Source organism: Oculina patagonica, chromosome 9 (assembly GCF_052425735.1).
Source record: "Oculina patagonica isolate OP01 chromosome 9, crgOcupat, whole genome shotgun sequence".
Classification (NCBI taxonomy): domain Eukaryota; kingdom Metazoa; phylum Cnidaria; class Anthozoa; order Scleractinia; family Oculinidae; genus Oculina; species Oculina patagonica.
In genome coordinates this window covers 16,172,074-16,189,364 of record NC_135766.1, presented here as the reverse complement: position 1 = coordinate 16,189,364, position 17,291 = coordinate 16,172,074, and the positions used below count along the sequence as shown (strand labels likewise).

Here is a 17,291-nt window from a genome sequence, read left to right as displayed (position 1 = left end):
GTTGGCTGCAAATCGAGTAAGGCAGACGTTAACAGAAAGGTATCATGTCTACTAAAATAAATACATCTTTTGTATCTTCTTTACAGAAAGACTTCAAAACTAAAATGGCGCGAGCGGTTAACGTATATTTGATTACTCATTTTAATAAGGCAAACGTTAACAGAAAGGTATCATGTCTACTAAAATAAATACAACTTTTGTATCTTCTTTACAGAAAGACTTCAAAACTACACAATTAAAAAAATCGTGGCTAACAAATATAAACATAATCCTGTATGTGTGTGATTTTATTAAACAAGAAAGAAATAAAGTAGACGCCAGAGAACACTGGAGAAAAAAAAAACCGCTGGTTTTATTTTATTTCTTCAACTTTTCTGCATTCAATGCTCACTCAACAAATTAGTATAACTGTTAGGATTTAAATGTTTTTATGATCCCTAATTGACTTCGTTTTGGGGGTGAGAACAGATACAGTCAATGATAATAAACGTTATAAAACTTTTATTTGACATATAGTCTTATTTTGTAGCTTATTTCCTCGTTGCCCAAGAAATCATTTTGCACGAGATAAACTGAAATTTATCTCGCTTTGGAAAAAAAAAAACAAAAAAACAAAAAACAAACATGCATGTGGACAAGACTACCGGGAAACTCTGCGTGCAACAGTTTTGGAGACATTAAAAACAGCCACCAACCATTTTAAATTAATTATTTCACCAGAATTTGACACGTTCGGTGATATTGCTATTCAGAGTAGGTGATTGCCGGCTGAGCAACAAATCATCAACTGAGTAAACGGCAGATGAATAATGTGGTTGCTTTCCCAGAGATAGTCAGCGTTTGAGCTGCAACTTTTAAATTTTCATCTATTTTTTGATTGAAATGAAATAATGCGATGTTCCCGTGTGAATATGCATCTTATAAATATATTGTCCATTTAGCGTTTATTTATTAAGGTGTAAATGATTATGAATGCCTCACAGTGCGTTAAGAGATAATTCTTATACCGCACAGCAAATAAAAGTTCAATTCAGCTTTCTTCGCTGCGTTTAAGAATTTTTCGTCGAATTTAAAACAAGCTTCACTATCATAAAAACGGCTGTACCCTAATTGTTGGATATTTTTAAAACAGTTTTTAAAGGAGGGGAAGATAAGGTGAAAAACCGAAATACAAGGAAATTGCATTTTCAAATAATTCACTGTGAAAATATACACATATCGGCCATTGCCGTTACATGTTTCTAAGTCGATGATCAGGGGAAAAGCACTAACATAGCTTTTTAGAACATCATGGGATGTTGATTGAGATACTTTCTCCCTGTTTGTTTCTTTTTCGTGGACTTTATTTTAGTTATGAATAAACTCCTATTATTTTACAATTACTGATCAGCTCTGTGTACTCAGTCAGTTTACTTAAAAGCTACTCACCGATCGTAGTTAAATTTGATGGAAAACCAAAACAAAAAACTAAATTGCATTTTCAAATAATTATTCGTGGAAATATTGTCGTTTTATGCTTCTACGCCAATGATCAGGGCGAAAATAGCAGTAATATAGCTTCTTAGGACATCATGGGAATTTAGCTGTAAGACATTTTCTCCCAGGTTGTGTCCTTTTCGTGGACGTTTAATTTAGCTATGGATAACCTCCTCTAATTTTACAATGATTTACCAGCTCTGTGTGCTCAGTTTACTTAACAACTATTCACCGAATAAAAGGTGGCCAGTGGTGGATATTTACCGAGCCACAAAGCGGCGAGGTCACATGCCACCGATACTACCTTGAGAATAAAACTATATACAAAAACAATGCGATAAAATAACCCAAAAAGGATGATGTTGAACTCATTGTTTTCTGTCAGCGATAAGAGTTTTCGCGCGCGAGTTGCTTTGAGGTGAATAGCAAAGGATATCCGAAGTTTGAGAAGCTAATCAGAGCGCGCCAAAACGCTGTCCACTGTTTTAGTATATCAGTACTAAATCGAGACATTCTCAAGCCAGTTATCCTTGCATGCCGTCATTTGAGGGAAGGGTTGCTATTAGCTTCCATTAAATGCCTTCTCATTCAATTGACATCAACAACAAGTAAAGCACAAGTTTATTAAAATGAATCCTGATAAGCAGTTATAACATTAGTTCTTAGTAAAAAGACGTGTTCTTTCTTGATCATAAGAGAAAGAAAAAAAAACATCTCCTTTCATATCCAGGTTCTATGTTTAAGGAGAGTTTCTCTTAGTACAGCACAATTGTTGCACCCCCAACATGTACCATATGTCGAGCACAACACTTTTAAAGATCAAAAGCTAAATTGTTTTATGCAAAGCGAATCCCGATATTAAAGAGAAGAAGCTACTTAATTCAGATCACAGTTTATTGTAAATAACTGGGATATAACAACCCAAGTGAGTGTCAATTTATTTACTCAAGTCACAGCTTCTAAGACAACTTATCAATAACGAAGAAAATTAATTACCTCATTCTATATATTAACTTTTTTGCAAGACCTTATTATTTACATCTTATCGCGATTTGAACATGTAATTCTGGAAAATTTACGTGTAAGTAGAGGCACCGAGAAAGTCTTTTAAGAATAATTATTTACTGGCTTGCAAAGGAACGATCCGAAGTCTTTAATTAACAAAAAGTCGCCACTTGATTTAAATTTGTTAAGAGCATTTTCTACGTCTCTCCACTAAGCTGGAACTAATGTTTCTTAGTTAAACACGCTGATTTATATTGAGCCAAAAATCTTTTAACAAGTTACAGCAAGATCGCAGTTATATTAGGGGTGCTTTCCATTTTGAACGAAGAAACCAGATGTTCGGGTAAAAAAAAAATTGAAACGGTCCTTTCCACTGGGAAATTGTGGGAAAAAATGGAATACCCTGTAAGGTATATTCCTGTTTTCTAGTTTAGTTTTTTATCTAATGCTCGGAGTATCACTTCACTATTTTTCTTGATCCTCTATTACCATACCCCTCGATGAAATACGCGGCTGTTTTGATGGAAAATGAAATTGAGCGGTCCTTTCTGTAAGAAAGTTTACAAACGGTACACACTCGTCCCGTTCCATTGTATTTGTTGAAAAATTTTGTTTTTTCAATTGCCGAAAAACTCTCACTAGTTTTTCCACACAAAATAATTTTCACGGACAGTGCTCCAGATTACTAAAACGAAAGTGACGATTAAAAATTATCAGCGAAATTACTCAGTTAAGTCATCTACCTAATACTATCGCTAGTGCAATTTAAAAGACAACTGCAACCGGGTTGTTTAGGTGGGCAACAGTTGAATATTCACACACCGTCTTTTTCACGTTGCCAAATAATTTTTCGAAACGTTTAATTATTAACCGCGGTCACGTCACAATATTAAATACCGCCCCAAAGCACCAAAAACAGCAAGGACAACTGTAATTTAAAGTCGGTATGATCAAAACTTGAATTTTAGAACTTCGCCTCTTTTTCTTGCTTTCTGTTAAGGCCGGTTTACAAGTTACGATTTGTTGGCCCGGTTTGGCCCAGATTTGAGAAGAAAATTAGTATGTATTTAAAAAAGTTGGCCCAATTTCTTAAAAATTGTTCCAGCGACACAAATTTAAGAAGTCGGAATTCTCACCCGTTCAATTTGAATAGGCAACTGAAGAAAAGCCGGCCGCGAATCGCAGCGCGTAAATTTGCTTGTAACAAATCGGGCCGACAAATCGAAACGTGTAAACCGGCCTTTTAGATATTACACGTTTAATTTTAACCTTAGAATAAGAGTAATTTAAGATAATTTCCTTATTATATCTGTATTAAAAATTGACCATCTACCTTCTATCACACATAATATAAGCCAAACATGAAGCATCTATTCATTATGATAACTGTTATTGGACCGTTAATTAAAATATTGAGATTTTCATCTCGATTGGCTTCTGGCAAATATGGCAGACTTTGAGTTGCTCAGCACAGCTGTGACACGTGCCATGACCACAAAGGAAAATGATGTTCTTTTTCCGTTCAACACAAATGCAACACTGTATAGATTCCTCCAACTTCCGCAACTTTCCTTCTAGTTTCTGATACCTCGCTACCAGGGACTTGTTGTTGATTTCGATTATTGGTGAACCATCTAAGGATTTAAAAACGATTGTTTATGAATGAGAATCCAATTGTATAAAATAGTTCTACACAAATGGAAACCTGAAATGACTGACATTGCAACGCTAACGAACAACGCTGCGAACAGACTCCCGAGAAGGGCTGCAAGGCGAAAAAAAAAAAAAAAAAAAATCGGCGAGCCGCGGGTGGCTCGGCTCACTTTCATCCGATACCATACTATACCGTATAAAACATTTATACACAAATAGCTATAGAAACCTGAAATGACTGACATTGCAAAACTAACAAAGTGTTTGTATTGTTTAGGCTGGAACAAACTCCCATCGGGCTGTAAGGCGAAAAAAATCGGCGAGCCGCACGTGACTCGGCTCGCTTTCACCCTATACCGTACACCGGGAAGCTTATTCGAAGGCTATCGTAGTCTAATAACTGGGAGATTTTAATGCTAACAGGAAAGAAAATCTGTCTTTCATCATGATAATTCTTAACAGTTTCTACAAACAAGCATTATGATTGCAATAACAATCTAACTAGGCGAACCCTCCTTTAAAGCGACCACTTAAGAAGGAACCAAATGTGAGTGGATTGTACTCTAAAATGTCAGTCGTTTTGCCATAGCAAGCGAGGCCACCTGTATTTTATCTGCTAAGTGAATTGCAGATAGCCGAAAATGGCTGTTTTTACTCTAGAGGCGGACAAGTCGTCTTATATGAAAACGGGACGGACACGATTTTGGACGTACAATTCTTGGAAGTAACCAACAACTTTGTTGCTTTAGGGATTCGTTCATGATAAAATTTACAAGTTTGCACTTCGAAAGCGAGGCTTGGTGGTGCGAATAGCCAGTCTGACGTAAACATGCATACGGGCTATTACCTCGTGTTCCTTTTCCAGTGATGGCAGTTTTACATTCCAAACAACGTTTTAATCGAGGCGCACATTCTACAAAGACAGAACAAATTAACAAAATATTTAGCGATTACGCTTATAAAACAACTATTACGAAAACAAAACAAAAAATCAAAACCATAATTCAAATGAAAAAGACAAAAGTAACAATAACAAAGAATCACCTATGCAGACTGCAGTGTGACCACAGGGTTTAAATGCAACAACAGCCTCGTTCTCTTCACATATCTGACACTTTGGTTTTTGCTCATCACATGCTGGTGGGTTTTCTTCTTCTACATGTTCTGTTTCTTTATCCTTATATTCCTCGTTGCCTTCTGATCGCGCTTCCAGAACTGCACACTCACTGTCACCATTTGCTGAGTCAGCATTATTCACTGTCATTTCAGCAGACGTAATCGTGCTGTTGTTGGAGAATTCTGTGTCGGGAAGTTCCTCCTGTACTTGATTAGTAACTTCCAGGACGATATTCTCCTGTATTAAAAAAACCCCGCAGTCTTTGAATTAAATCTTTACTATCCATATTTAGTACTAATATATACTAATGCAAATGTTGCAAACTGATCGGCTGAGCTATTGTACACTACCAGCCATGCAGCGGCTGAAAGTCGTCTACAGAATGGCGACATTTTCTCTTTTCTCCGCAGCTTCGGAAATAGTTTCGAGCAACATTATTGGAAATTCATTTCCCGAGAAGACTAAAAGAAGTAAATTCGCTGTTACAAGAGTTTAAATCGCCAAAATTACAAAATGAACTGATGAGTGTGCGTACACAACTGAAAGTTTCAAATGACAGTCCGCGCGCGCGATTTTGCTAAAACGTGAGGTTTATTACTATTTCATATGGAGAAAAATAATAAGAAATCATTATTTGAAGGAAAATGAGTTAGAATTCTCTTAAAACAATTAGATTACTCGCTCTCGATTTCTATGACCTCCTAGAAATATCGAGCTCATAATCTAATTGTTAATTATATCAAATAGTGTAAGGTATTTTCCCGTTTCATTCTTTCCACATCTTACCTGGTACGAAGTTACCGTTTCCATAGAGTTTTCTACGAGGTTCTCGTCCCCCAATACATCTACATTTTCTTGTTCTCCTGTCTCTCCCTGATTTTCCAGCTCGCCTGACACCTGCCCAGGCTGATCTTGGTCGCTGTTGTTGTCGCAGCTTTCACTGACATCCTCTAGGTTATCATCAGCTTCACTAGTACCTGTTCCGTGACCTTCAACAACTTTTTGTGCTCCTTCTTCTTCCGTAGCAGAGCTAGACACACCGTTCAATTCTTCTCTGTCTTGGGACTGTTTTGTGCCCCCAAAACTTGGAACTTTCCTATGTTGCGATTTCCTGCAATTAAAAAAATGTAAAACGTGACTGAACCTAAAAAGCAATTCTATGTAAAAGCAATATGCAAAACCAAAATGACATTTAAGAAGCGGAGAATGAGACCATTTAAACACAATGTTGCTTTCAGTACCCGCCAAAAGCTGCGATCTCTCGAATGAGATGTTCAACTTCAGACCCGCGACATCTGTCTAGCGGTGTTTCGCCTTTTTCGTTCATCTTGCGCACGTCAGCTCCATAATTTAACAAGCATCGAGAAACGGCAGCGTAGGTTCGACTCTCTCCGTGTACACGAAGCAACATTTGAAGAGCAGGCTGAAAGTGAAAGTGAAATTGTCGTGTTAGGGCAACTACACAGTTAGCCACTGCCTCTTTGGAACCTCCTTTACTCATTGTAAACACTACCTCTATTGTTTTTAAGGCTAAGCGCAGTGTTGTGTCCTGTCATCTATTTCTTTAAGAACCAATCTCATGTCTCGTGCCAAGAGGTAGTGGGCGACCTCAACTACACTGTATCTAGAGCGGTTGCGAGTGTTCAAACTAATTCGTATTCGCATTTCCTTTGGGTTTGGTTTTGGTGGTTGGTTTAAAGACCTTTTTAACCAACCAGAAGTAAAACAAAAACCAATCGCGACTCATTCACAGACGTTTCCTACGCTTCAAGCCCACCCAGAACGTGTGTTATATTCGGCGAAGACATCATTTCATCACCTTATGCAGGCAGGCGACGAGGGAGATAGGTTACGATGTGATAATAGATTGCTCTATGAATCAAACCAAAGAGCACTGGGTTGTTATCCGTCAACACCTTTGCATGCGTTGCGTGCCGTTTATTATATGTAATTGCTATCGTATCAGACATGATAGGTTTACTTTTAAACTTTCCAACTGCATTCGGAGTAATTGGATTAAAAAAGTATTGTGCTCTGTTTCGTTAAGCACAGCGTATTTACCATTTCACTCATTTCATCTGTCCGTAGAAAGGACTCCTTGGCCAGGGCGATATGTAGCGGTGTATCTCCGTCATTGTCCACAACATTAACATGCGCTCCGTGATCCAGTAGGATTTCAACCATGGTAGGGTAACCTTCATTTGCAGCTAAATGAAGTCCTGACTGATTATTAGTTGTCAGCGCATCGACCTCACATCCCGGCTGTTGGACGAGAAGTTTGATTTTTTTTTAAGGTAACAAACTAGTGAACGCATGGAAGGGCACGTTGTTACACTCATTTTCCCCATCACGAGACAGTGATTACTACTGTATGGTATATAGAGGGCCAACAGAAAAAAAAATCTTGATTTTTACTGTTCTTACCGTTAAACGAACAGAGATATGAAATACTTGTGATATTAGATGTCAATATTTTCATTGTTATTCAATTATTGATTTTATTTTTATTTTGATTTTAATAGTTTTAATTTCCCTTTTGGTAAACAAATTATTGGTTTTGCTTTTGGTCAATCTTGGGGCTCGCGACTCGCCGGTTGTTTTTATATTATAGTCACGCGAAAAACAACAACAAAAAAAAAAGGTTTCTTGCATCGACCGTACTTTTGTTCTTTACCTCAATACTTTTACTACGGGAGCGAAAGCATAAGGGTAAATATATATTTAGTACCATATTTTAGAAGAAAATTCGGAGAAACATGTACAGTAGTGAAATTTTTACCTGTTTCAAGAGCAGTTTGGCTATTTCACGGTGATCATTGATTGCTGCAATATGAAGTGTTGTAAACCCATCACTTTTGGTAACATTTAAGACATCTCCAGCTTTTACAAGAAGCTTTTCCACAGTTCTATAAAGCAGAACACACATTAATCATAATAAAGATGTATGTAAAAAGTATATAGTAAGTCATGTGGCAAAAAGAATAATCAAAACGCAATAGAACAATGTAATGAAAGTGCTTGGAGGAATGGAATAGAATCTATTATGTTTCAGTTAATATTACATCACTTCCAACTGGTAATTTGCCTATCTATTGCCAGTAGCTGCAGCAATGATGCTAAACTACCTATACTTAGTCCTATGCCTGCTATATATAGGCGCCAATCACTTTATTCCTACATCTAGCTTGGTCATTCTTTTAGTGCTTTCACATCTAACAATTTTATTTTACATTGATTTGTTCGTAGATTCGCCACGACCTATGGTTATTCCTCTTTCCTTATAGCATCTTAAACAAAATTCCTAACTTACCGTAAGTTTCCTCTAAGAATGGCGTGCTGAAGGTAATTGAATCCTCTTTGATTTGATACTGTCAAAGAAAGCCTCGGATTATCTAATAGCATATCCACCATGCTATGCTTCTCACCAAGGATGGCATCATGGAGGGGGGTGTCCCCATCATTATCCTAAAAAAAAGGTCAATGCGTATTATTCTGGAGCACTGTTTTTGTGACTTTCGTTTAAACTGGCCATCAAATGTGCAAGTTCCATGTCCACTTTGCAACAACTGTAAACACGTCATTGGTTGAACAGTTGAAATAGAGGCCACCAGGAAATTATCACACAAGATTAAAAAAAAAATGTGAAATATTAATCATTAACTTTGTCATGTGACAACGATACGGCCCGATAGAGTTCTTGAGGTTGGAGATGAACAACAACAGTTCGGATCATAGGGGAAAAAAATGCTATTTCGGAATTACTTTTTTTCTTTCTTCGTATCGTTTTCAGACTACAGCTCTTTCTTAAGAATGTTATATTTTCAAAATTGTAAGAACTGCAAAGCAAGAATATTACAGCAACACGATTTCGTGGATTATTGCTTAACTATCAATACAAATTAAGTTTTATAGAATAATTAAATAAAATAAATAAATATAATTTTTTTGCCCGAATTTAAAATCTCGGGCTAAAAATTCTATTTTGCGCACGTCTCTGACGACTAAGGTAAAACTGTGAGAGACGCTTCTTAACACAATAAAACTAGGTGACAGATAGGTAAAAGGGCATAAGCTTATCGATCGGAAAAAAATGTTTTACAAGTTCTCCGAACAGACACCGTTCCCATGGTTTTTCGCCCACCGATCGGTAACCCACTGTGATGTCGTTAGCGCCAACTAACCTGTAGATTGACATCACACTCGGGGCACTGTGTCAAGATCCGTATGGCCATTTCATTATCTTTTTTCACAGCCAAATGCAATGGCGTCCTTCCATTGTTGCCATGCTGTACATTTGGGTTGAAACCTTTCTCTAGTAAGAGCTTCAGTGCCTCACCGCTTCGGTCCCTGAATTAAACAGACGCGGTCATGAGTACACTTGATAAAAATAAACCATGCTAACAATACTTTTGAAGTCTACTGACGTAAACTTTTTTCAAGCAATTAGGATGCCGATTCACCGAAGGTAAAGACAATAAATAAAATAGTTTCAAAGCGATTGCTCAATCTTCCGACTCTGGGGCTTATGTAAAAAGCGCTCGATCAGACAACTTAAATATGTAAAAAAAAAAAAACAAACGAACGAACGAACAAACAAACAAAAGCAAAACAAGAAAACAAACAAAAAACAACCCCCTTCAAAAACAAACAAGTAATAACATTTAAAAATTTAACTCATGAAATTCAAATTTGATGCATGCAGTTATAATTAAGTTTTAAAGTTTATTAAGAAAAAAAAATAACTACTTATTAGAATTCACATTAGAAATAGCCAAAAAAAAAACGTTTTAAAAAAACTAGATTAGCTCTTTTTTACGAGTTATCGAAATTGTGCAGTGAGAGCGTAGTGGTTTCATATATGCGAAATTATATATAAAGAAAGTTGTGTATAAAAAAAAGTTTGTTATACGAGGGATGCAGAACATTAAAGCCACTACCACGTAAATATGAATTTCCTGTTGGCAATCTCACCCGTAAGTGGAGTGGTGCATAGCTGTATATCCCTGAAGGTCCTGCATGTTAAAAGTGCAGACTAATGTGTCAGTATAATTTTACAATAACTGAGGACGTATTGGTAATTTATTGTTTCCAGTTGCTATAAATTCCATATTTGGAAAACGCCGTGATATCATGGGAGAACGTTTCATTCTGGACTTAATAGTTTTTTTAAGATTCAAAATATGGCACTTGATTATATAACTTGAAAGTTTTGCACCTAAATCAGCCATATCCGAGTTACACTTCGGTTTTGATTTAAAATAAAACGAGATGCAACATTCATATGAAAATGGTCGTTCGAATCAAAATCACGATCTTATGAAAGGTTTAGCACCTCGGGTATTGACTGTAATTGAGAGGTAAGAGGCCGCCACACGTAACAACGTCATCATTAGCATGCCTGCTTTCGTTTAAGTCTTCTTAAAACATCCAACAAAGCACAAATTTGCAGTAAATTACCCGTATGTTTGTATTAGCTCCTCTGTCTAGTAACTCTCTTATAACATCACAGTGTCCCTCGTGACAAGCAATGTGAAGTGCTGTATGGCCATCCTCTATTTCATTGATCTGTGGAGTAAAACGACAATAAAACAGTTGGAAACTACGTTTTCGATCTCGTGCTGTTATCGTTAGTATTAAAGATTAATGTACAAGAATGAACGTTTAAGGAAGAATTATATACCTAAATATTCAAAGTTGGGTAAATGCGCTAACACGAAGTCAAAAGTGTCTTTGCTATCTAACTTGTTGATTTAAAACTAACTTAACCCCCGGACGTACAATCCGATTTATACCCCCACCGTGGTATAAGGGGGAATAGAGACCCCCCCCCCCCCCCTCCAAGGTCTTCGTTCTGTTAACGCGTAGCGTAATAATTTTACACTGAGTAGAAAGCACTAAGCTAACTCTACAAGAAGACATAATTGGTGTTGGCTGCGATGTCTTAGAAAGTCAAAAATAGCGGAAATTGGGTGCAAAATCTAGCTAACTTAGTTGCTATCTAACTTCGTGATTCAAGACTAACAAGTTGATTTTGGAGGATAGCACACGTAAACATACCAGTTCTGGGTGAGCATCTAGGATTTCTCTGACTCTTGAGAGTTGGTTAGTTTTAGCAGCAAGACTAAGACTTCCTTGTTGATTGCCACGACGTAAAAGAATATCTCTGAATAGACCGAATAAACCTGTGGAAAGAGAAAAGAAAAAAAGAAAAAAGAAAAAAGAAAAAAAAAAACAGCAAATAGTTTTTAAAAATTGTCAAACTGTTGATAGAAAACAATATTTCACGTTAATTTTGAAAAATGAGGTGCTTCACCTAATGGATCTTCGCTGCTTGCATCACTGCTGTCGGAGCTCTCACCGGGTTCTGGTTCAGTGACATATGTCACGGCGGCTGGATTCAGCATCCATTTGTCGCCTTCCACTAATACTACAAGGTCACCGCTACCATCAACTTTAAGCACCTTACCAGTGCGACCAAGGATCTGGAAATGGATAGATTGGCAGATAGCTTATACGTAGTGTTACAAATTGTACGCGTGAATGGAAGGAAGGACAATTAGGGTTTAGACAAGACCTTGATAGTTTTATAGTTTCTGAAACCTGGCTGAATCCTAGTCGAGCAAGTGACGTTGAGATTACCATCCCTGGTTATTCAGTTGTGAATTATTCAGTTATTCATAGGATGGGATTTCTTACATCAACTTATTTCGTTAGCAAGACAGACTGGCCTATAATCGTTGAGGTGGGGTTTAAAGCGGGGGGCTTATAAGCGGCATTTTGCTACATGCAATTTATTTTGTTAACACGCGTAGTTTACCGACTGACATGTTGCGCTCAGGCACGCTTTTAACTACATGTAGTTTGTGTGTGTGCCGTAACAGACTGAAGAGTAAAACAAACAATCAAACAAGGAAACAAGCAATCAATACTGTTGAAGCTTACTGAGATCATTGATTCGTTCCAGCCTCCATGACCCTCTTGAAGTTCTTTAACCAAATTCTTGTCACTTTTGATTATGACTTCATCTCCACGCTTAAAATCTCGTTTCTGTGTTTAAATACAAACAAAACCTACTTTTTACCGAATGGTAATGGGGTATTAAAATGACTTTGACTGCACCCACTCGCTCACTCACTCCATTCTAATATCAAACTGCAATTAATTTATGCATGACAGAAAAGTCCTTAAAACATATTCAGCACATGCCAATCAAAAATATATTATTCTCCAACCTCATTCCCAGGGTCTCTTTCTTTCAGGGAACGGGGTTGATTATTTACAAAATAATTTTTCCTTAATGCGAAAGAGGATCAAAGGTTATACACTTTATTCTGGTGGTAAAAAAATGCTCTACGAAGCCTGAGAGCAGAAGCCATCAATGACCCATTCACGCAACTTCCATGAAAAAAAGGGCAAATGAAGTGAGTTTGTGACTAACTGATAGCTCGTAGGAGATACATGCAGTTTCGCTTGTCATGTGGCGTGATTTAATAGACGCTTCAGCCCGTTTCGCAGCACGTTTTGGTACGTCACTATCAGCCCACGTCATCCGTTTTGGACGGCCAAAAATTGTCTACATAATGGCGACACTTTCTCTTTTTCTCCGAAGCTTTGGAGATAGTTTCGAGAAACATTACCAGAAAATTTAACTCCTAGACTAAAAGAAGAGAATTCACCGTTACACGAGTTACACAACGCCAAAATTACAAAACGAACTGGTGAGCGTGCGTACACAACTAAACGTTTCTAGCCTGCGAGCAGGCTCCTGATCTGATCGGCGAGCGAAGCGAGCCGACACGGGCCTGGGGGAGGAATAAAAACGGGGATCCTGCGGACAAAAGTTTTTTGCCGCCGTTCCAAGCACCCGCCGTGCACGAGATCCTTGTGTAACCTCTGATTCGTCAAATCACTGGATTGTTGACGTCTTTACATCTCAATTTTCCAACACCATAATATATGCCCTTCTCCCTTCCCCTTCTACCCTTTTCTCCATTCCCCCTGTTCACAGGCTAAACGTTTCAAATGATAAATCAGTCAGCGCGAAGGAAAATGAGTTAGATTATTCGCCCTCAATTTCTTTGACCTCCAAGAAATCTCGAGCTCATAAGCCAATTGTCAATTATGTCAAATACACTAACTCTCAATCCCTTTTTTACTTCTATAAAAACATTTTAACAATCATCGAAAATCTATGTCATATTCCGCTAAACACCTATGGCATTTTTTTACATAGATCGCATGAAGACCATGAAGTCTCAAAGAAAAGGGAGTTAAAAGATACTTGAACAAATGATCCGCCCAAGGTCACAGTCGATCGATTGTTAATGACTTTAGACGTCAGAGTAACTCTCTACTCCTTTTCTTGGAGACGGGCGAAAAAAAAGAAATCTGGGTTTTCGGACGAGGTTGATTATTAATTAAAAATATATCTATGAACGTTACAAAATCATTTAACTCTTTTCAAATACACAAATATTTTCTTAGCATTGTTAAAGCATACAACTTTAAAAGGTGGATTTGATTCAGATAGACGATAAAATTTTTACCACAGATTGATTTCTGTACGTGCTACGATTTCTAACAGTGTATGGTATTTAGCTGTTTGATTCTTTCCCCAGATTACCTGGTACGAAGTGTCCGTTTCCATAGAATTGTCTACGAGGTTCTCGTCCCCTGACACTTCTTCATTTCCTTGTTCTTCTGTCTCTTCCTGATTTTCCAGATCGTTTGCCAACTGCCCAGGTTGATTTTGGTTCCTGATGTCGTCGGAGACTTTATTTACATCCTCTTGTCCATCGCCGGCTTCACTTGCACTTGTTCCGTGACCTTCCACAACGTTATGTGTTCCTTCTTCTTCCGTAGCAGAGGTAGGTACACCGTTCAATTCTTCTTTGTCTTGGGGCTGTTTTGTGTCCCCAAAACTTGGAACTTTCCTATTTTGCGATTTACTGCAATTAAAAAATGTAAAATGTGACTGAACCTAAAAAGCAATTCTATGTAAAGTAATATGCAAAACCAAACTGACATTTATGAAGCTGAAAACGACACCATGAAAACACAATCTCGTTTTTATACCCGCCAAAAGCTGCGATCTCTCGAATGAGATGTTCAACTTCAGAACCGCGACACCTGTCTAGTGGTGATTCTCCTTTTTCGTTCAACTTGCGCACGTCAGCTCCATAACTTAACAAGCATCGAGAAACGGCAGCGTAGGTACGACTGTCTCCGTGTACACCTAACAGCAACTGAAGAGCAGGCTGAAAGAGGAAGTGAAAATTTCGTGTTTTAGGGAACTACACAATTAGCCACTACCAGTTGGAACCTCTTTCACTCATTGTAAACATTACCTCTATTGTTTTCTAGGGCTAGGCGCATTGCTGTGACCTGTTATCTATTGCTTTAAGAACCAATTAATCTCAAGTCTCGTGCCGAGAGGTAGTGGGCGACCCCAGCTATACTGTTACTTGAGCGGCTTTGAGTGTCATTCGCATCAGTTCCTTTGGTTTTAGTGACTGGTTTAAAAACTCTCGCTACCTTATCAACCAACCAGAAGTAAAACCAAAACAAAAAAATCAATCGCGACTCAGTCACACACGTTTTCTACGCTTTCCCACCCTGACATCATTTCCTCACCTTTGCTCGCGTTGCGTCCCGTTTATTGTAATTGCTATCGTATGAGGCATGTTAGTAACCTGGATACTAGAGGATTTTTTCTTCGCGCGCGATGGATACTTCGGCGGCCGAAGGCCGTCGCCACGAGTGGCGAAGCTGCAAGAGAAAACCTCTGGCGCAGAGTGGTTTGATTTACCGTTCTCGTCGAGCTTTGATCTTTTTTCTCTCGTATTACATTTAAACCAAACACATGCACAGTGAACAACTCCCACTTTAATCACATGCACTGGCACGTGAAGATATAACGAGGTGTCAAGTGGCGGTATTTGTTGTTGGCGTTCGCGGGAGTTAAAACAACTCCTGTGAATAAAGGTTTCTAATTCAAAGTCTTCGTTGTCGTGTCGTTTATGTGAAGAAACTAGTGTTGTGTGCAATGGCGGGTATTACAGCCTTAGCTTGTTTCGGAAAATGCACAATCTGTCTGTAGGGCTGCGTGTTCTTTGCAAGAAGTGCTACCGACGAATAAAAAAATTCGAAGCTACAGTAAAAGAAATAGCAACTTTAAAGGATTGTTACAAAGAGAATCTTGCCCGCTGGAAAGTAGAAGCTTAATATGAGTACGCGTTCAAAGCGCTGTACCAGCTCGCCAGGTAAACGAATCAAAAAGTGGTTCGTCGACAGAGTTCACTAACCGGCGCCCTGGCGGGGAGACTAGATCGACAAAACATCCTTCCGGCGAATAAAATTTGAAATTACAGCTAATTGCTCGGCGCTTAGATTATCAACACCATTAGCCTGCAGAACAGACGGTTTATTTTGCGGGTAGCGCAAAGCAGCTTCCTCCAGATCTTTGCCGACCGTTTTCGCAATCTCTAAATCTTCGGAGTCCCCCATTTCGGCGGCACTTACTACGAAAACCTCAAGACATTTAACAGGCGTCTTTCACGCAGTGTTCGCTATATTATTTATACACCAATCCCAGCGTTGGTTAGATTAGAAGACCCATTGGAGACTATAAGAAGCCAATTAGTTTTCTAGTCCAGATTCTGGAATAAGCTGATATAAACAGGCTTGTCATTGGTTCGGCGCTATCAAAGAATAGCGCTCTGTTCCAGAGGCTTTTCGCGCGAGTCAAAATAGAGACATGACCGACACCAGAAAACGTGCAAGAAAAACTTCTGGCACCCAGGGTAGCATGTTAGCTTTATCTCTAACTTTCCAGCTGCGTTCGTATACTTGGATTCAAAAAGTATTGTGCTTTGTTTTGTTAAGCACTGCCTTTTTACCATTTCACTCGTCATATCTGTTTGTAGAAAGGACTCCTTGGCCAGGGCGATATGTAGCGGTGTATCTCCGTCATTGTCCACAACATTTACATGCGCTCCGTGATCCAGGAGGATTTCAACCATGGCGGAGTAACCTTTATTTGCAGCTAAATGAAGTACTGACGTATTATCAGTTGTCAGCGCATCGACCTCACATCCCGGCTGTTGGACGAAAAGTTTGATATTTTATAAGTAGAGAATTATGAAAACGTGGAAGGGCACGATGTCACACTGATTTACCACAACACGAGACAGTGATTACTGCTGTATGGTATATAGAGAGTCAGAAAAAGAAAAGTTGCTTTTATTTGTTCTAATCCTAAAGCGTACAGAGGTATGCTCAAATATGAAAGTGAACTACTTATGATTTTAGACAACTATTTGTATATACAGTCGAACCTCTCCGTACGGACACCTCTCTAATACGACCACCTCTCTATTACGGATCTCCCTGTCCCAACAAAATTTTCATATATTTTCTTTAGAAAAAAATTCTATAATACGGACCCTCTCTTATACGGACAACGGACACTAAATCTCGGCCCCTGGAACAAATTTATATAAACTTAACCTCTTTATCACGGACACTCCGGTGATCAGGCGGTAGTATTTTGTGCTCGTAATGCAATTCCCTGTTATTAGTTACAGAAACAACAACGCAACGCTTTTTCATCTTAGACGTTTTCGGATTTGTGCTTAGTGGTAATGTTTTACCTACAGCATTGCGTTACAGAATATTTCGAGTTACTAAATACCTTAAGCTGTCAACGAAGTCAAACGAAAGTGACGTCATAGTGGTGACCTCTGTAATATGTACACCTCTCTAACACTTTGCTCTGTCCCTTCGGTGTTTGTATTAGAGATGTTCAACTGTAGTTTTTATAGTTTTAATTTCCCAATCTCCCTTTTTGGTAAGAAAATTATTAGTTTTGTTCTTGGGCAATCTTGGGGCTCGCAACTAGCCGGTTGTTTTTAATAGTCACGGGAAAAACAACACCTCAATACTTTTCAATACTTTTCTTCACCTCAATCAGTACTTTTACAACGGAAAGTAAAAGCAGGCGACATATACATATTCGTTATTATATTTTAAAGAATGTTCG

The 17,291-nt window shown here is 38.3% G+C and overlaps 1 protein-coding gene across 2 annotated transcripts in view; it reads right to left on the bottom strand.

Moving 5' to 3' along the window:
• Positions 1-2,080: 2,080 nt before the first annotated feature.
• The window catches only part of LOC144666947 (uncharacterized), a 29,960-nt gene continuing 14,749 nt past the window's right edge, over positions 2,081-17,291 (bottom strand). For both annotated transcript variants that reach the window (XM_078528387.1, XM_078528388.1), the window contains 17 exons: positions 16,150-16,350; positions 14,327-14,508; positions 13,875-14,199; positions 12,194-12,298; positions 11,565-11,733; positions 11,309-11,433; positions 10,709-10,816; positions 10,223-10,263; positions 9,433-9,598; positions 8,562-8,716; positions 8,031-8,157; positions 7,313-7,513; positions 6,493-6,674; positions 6,038-6,362; positions 5,179-5,488; positions 4,982-5,047; positions 2,081-4,115 (listed from right to left, as the gene is read on the bottom strand). In XM_078528387.1, the coding sequence (XP_078384513.1) occupies positions 3,886-4,115; positions 4,982-5,047; positions 5,179-5,488; positions 6,038-6,362; positions 6,493-6,674; positions 7,313-7,513; positions 8,031-8,157; positions 8,562-8,716; positions 9,433-9,598; positions 10,223-10,263; positions 10,709-10,816; positions 11,309-11,433; positions 11,565-11,733; positions 12,194-12,298; positions 13,875-14,199; positions 14,327-14,508; positions 16,150-16,350 (3,018 nt within the window). In that variant the 3' untranslated portion in view covers positions 2,081-3,885. The remainder of the gene's footprint in view (positions 4,116-4,981; positions 5,048-5,178; positions 5,489-6,037; positions 6,363-6,492; positions 6,675-7,312; positions 7,514-8,030; positions 8,158-8,561; positions 8,717-9,432; positions 9,599-10,222; positions 10,264-10,708; positions 10,817-11,308; positions 11,434-11,564; positions 11,734-12,193; positions 12,299-13,874; positions 14,200-14,326; positions 14,509-16,149; positions 16,351-17,291) is intronic.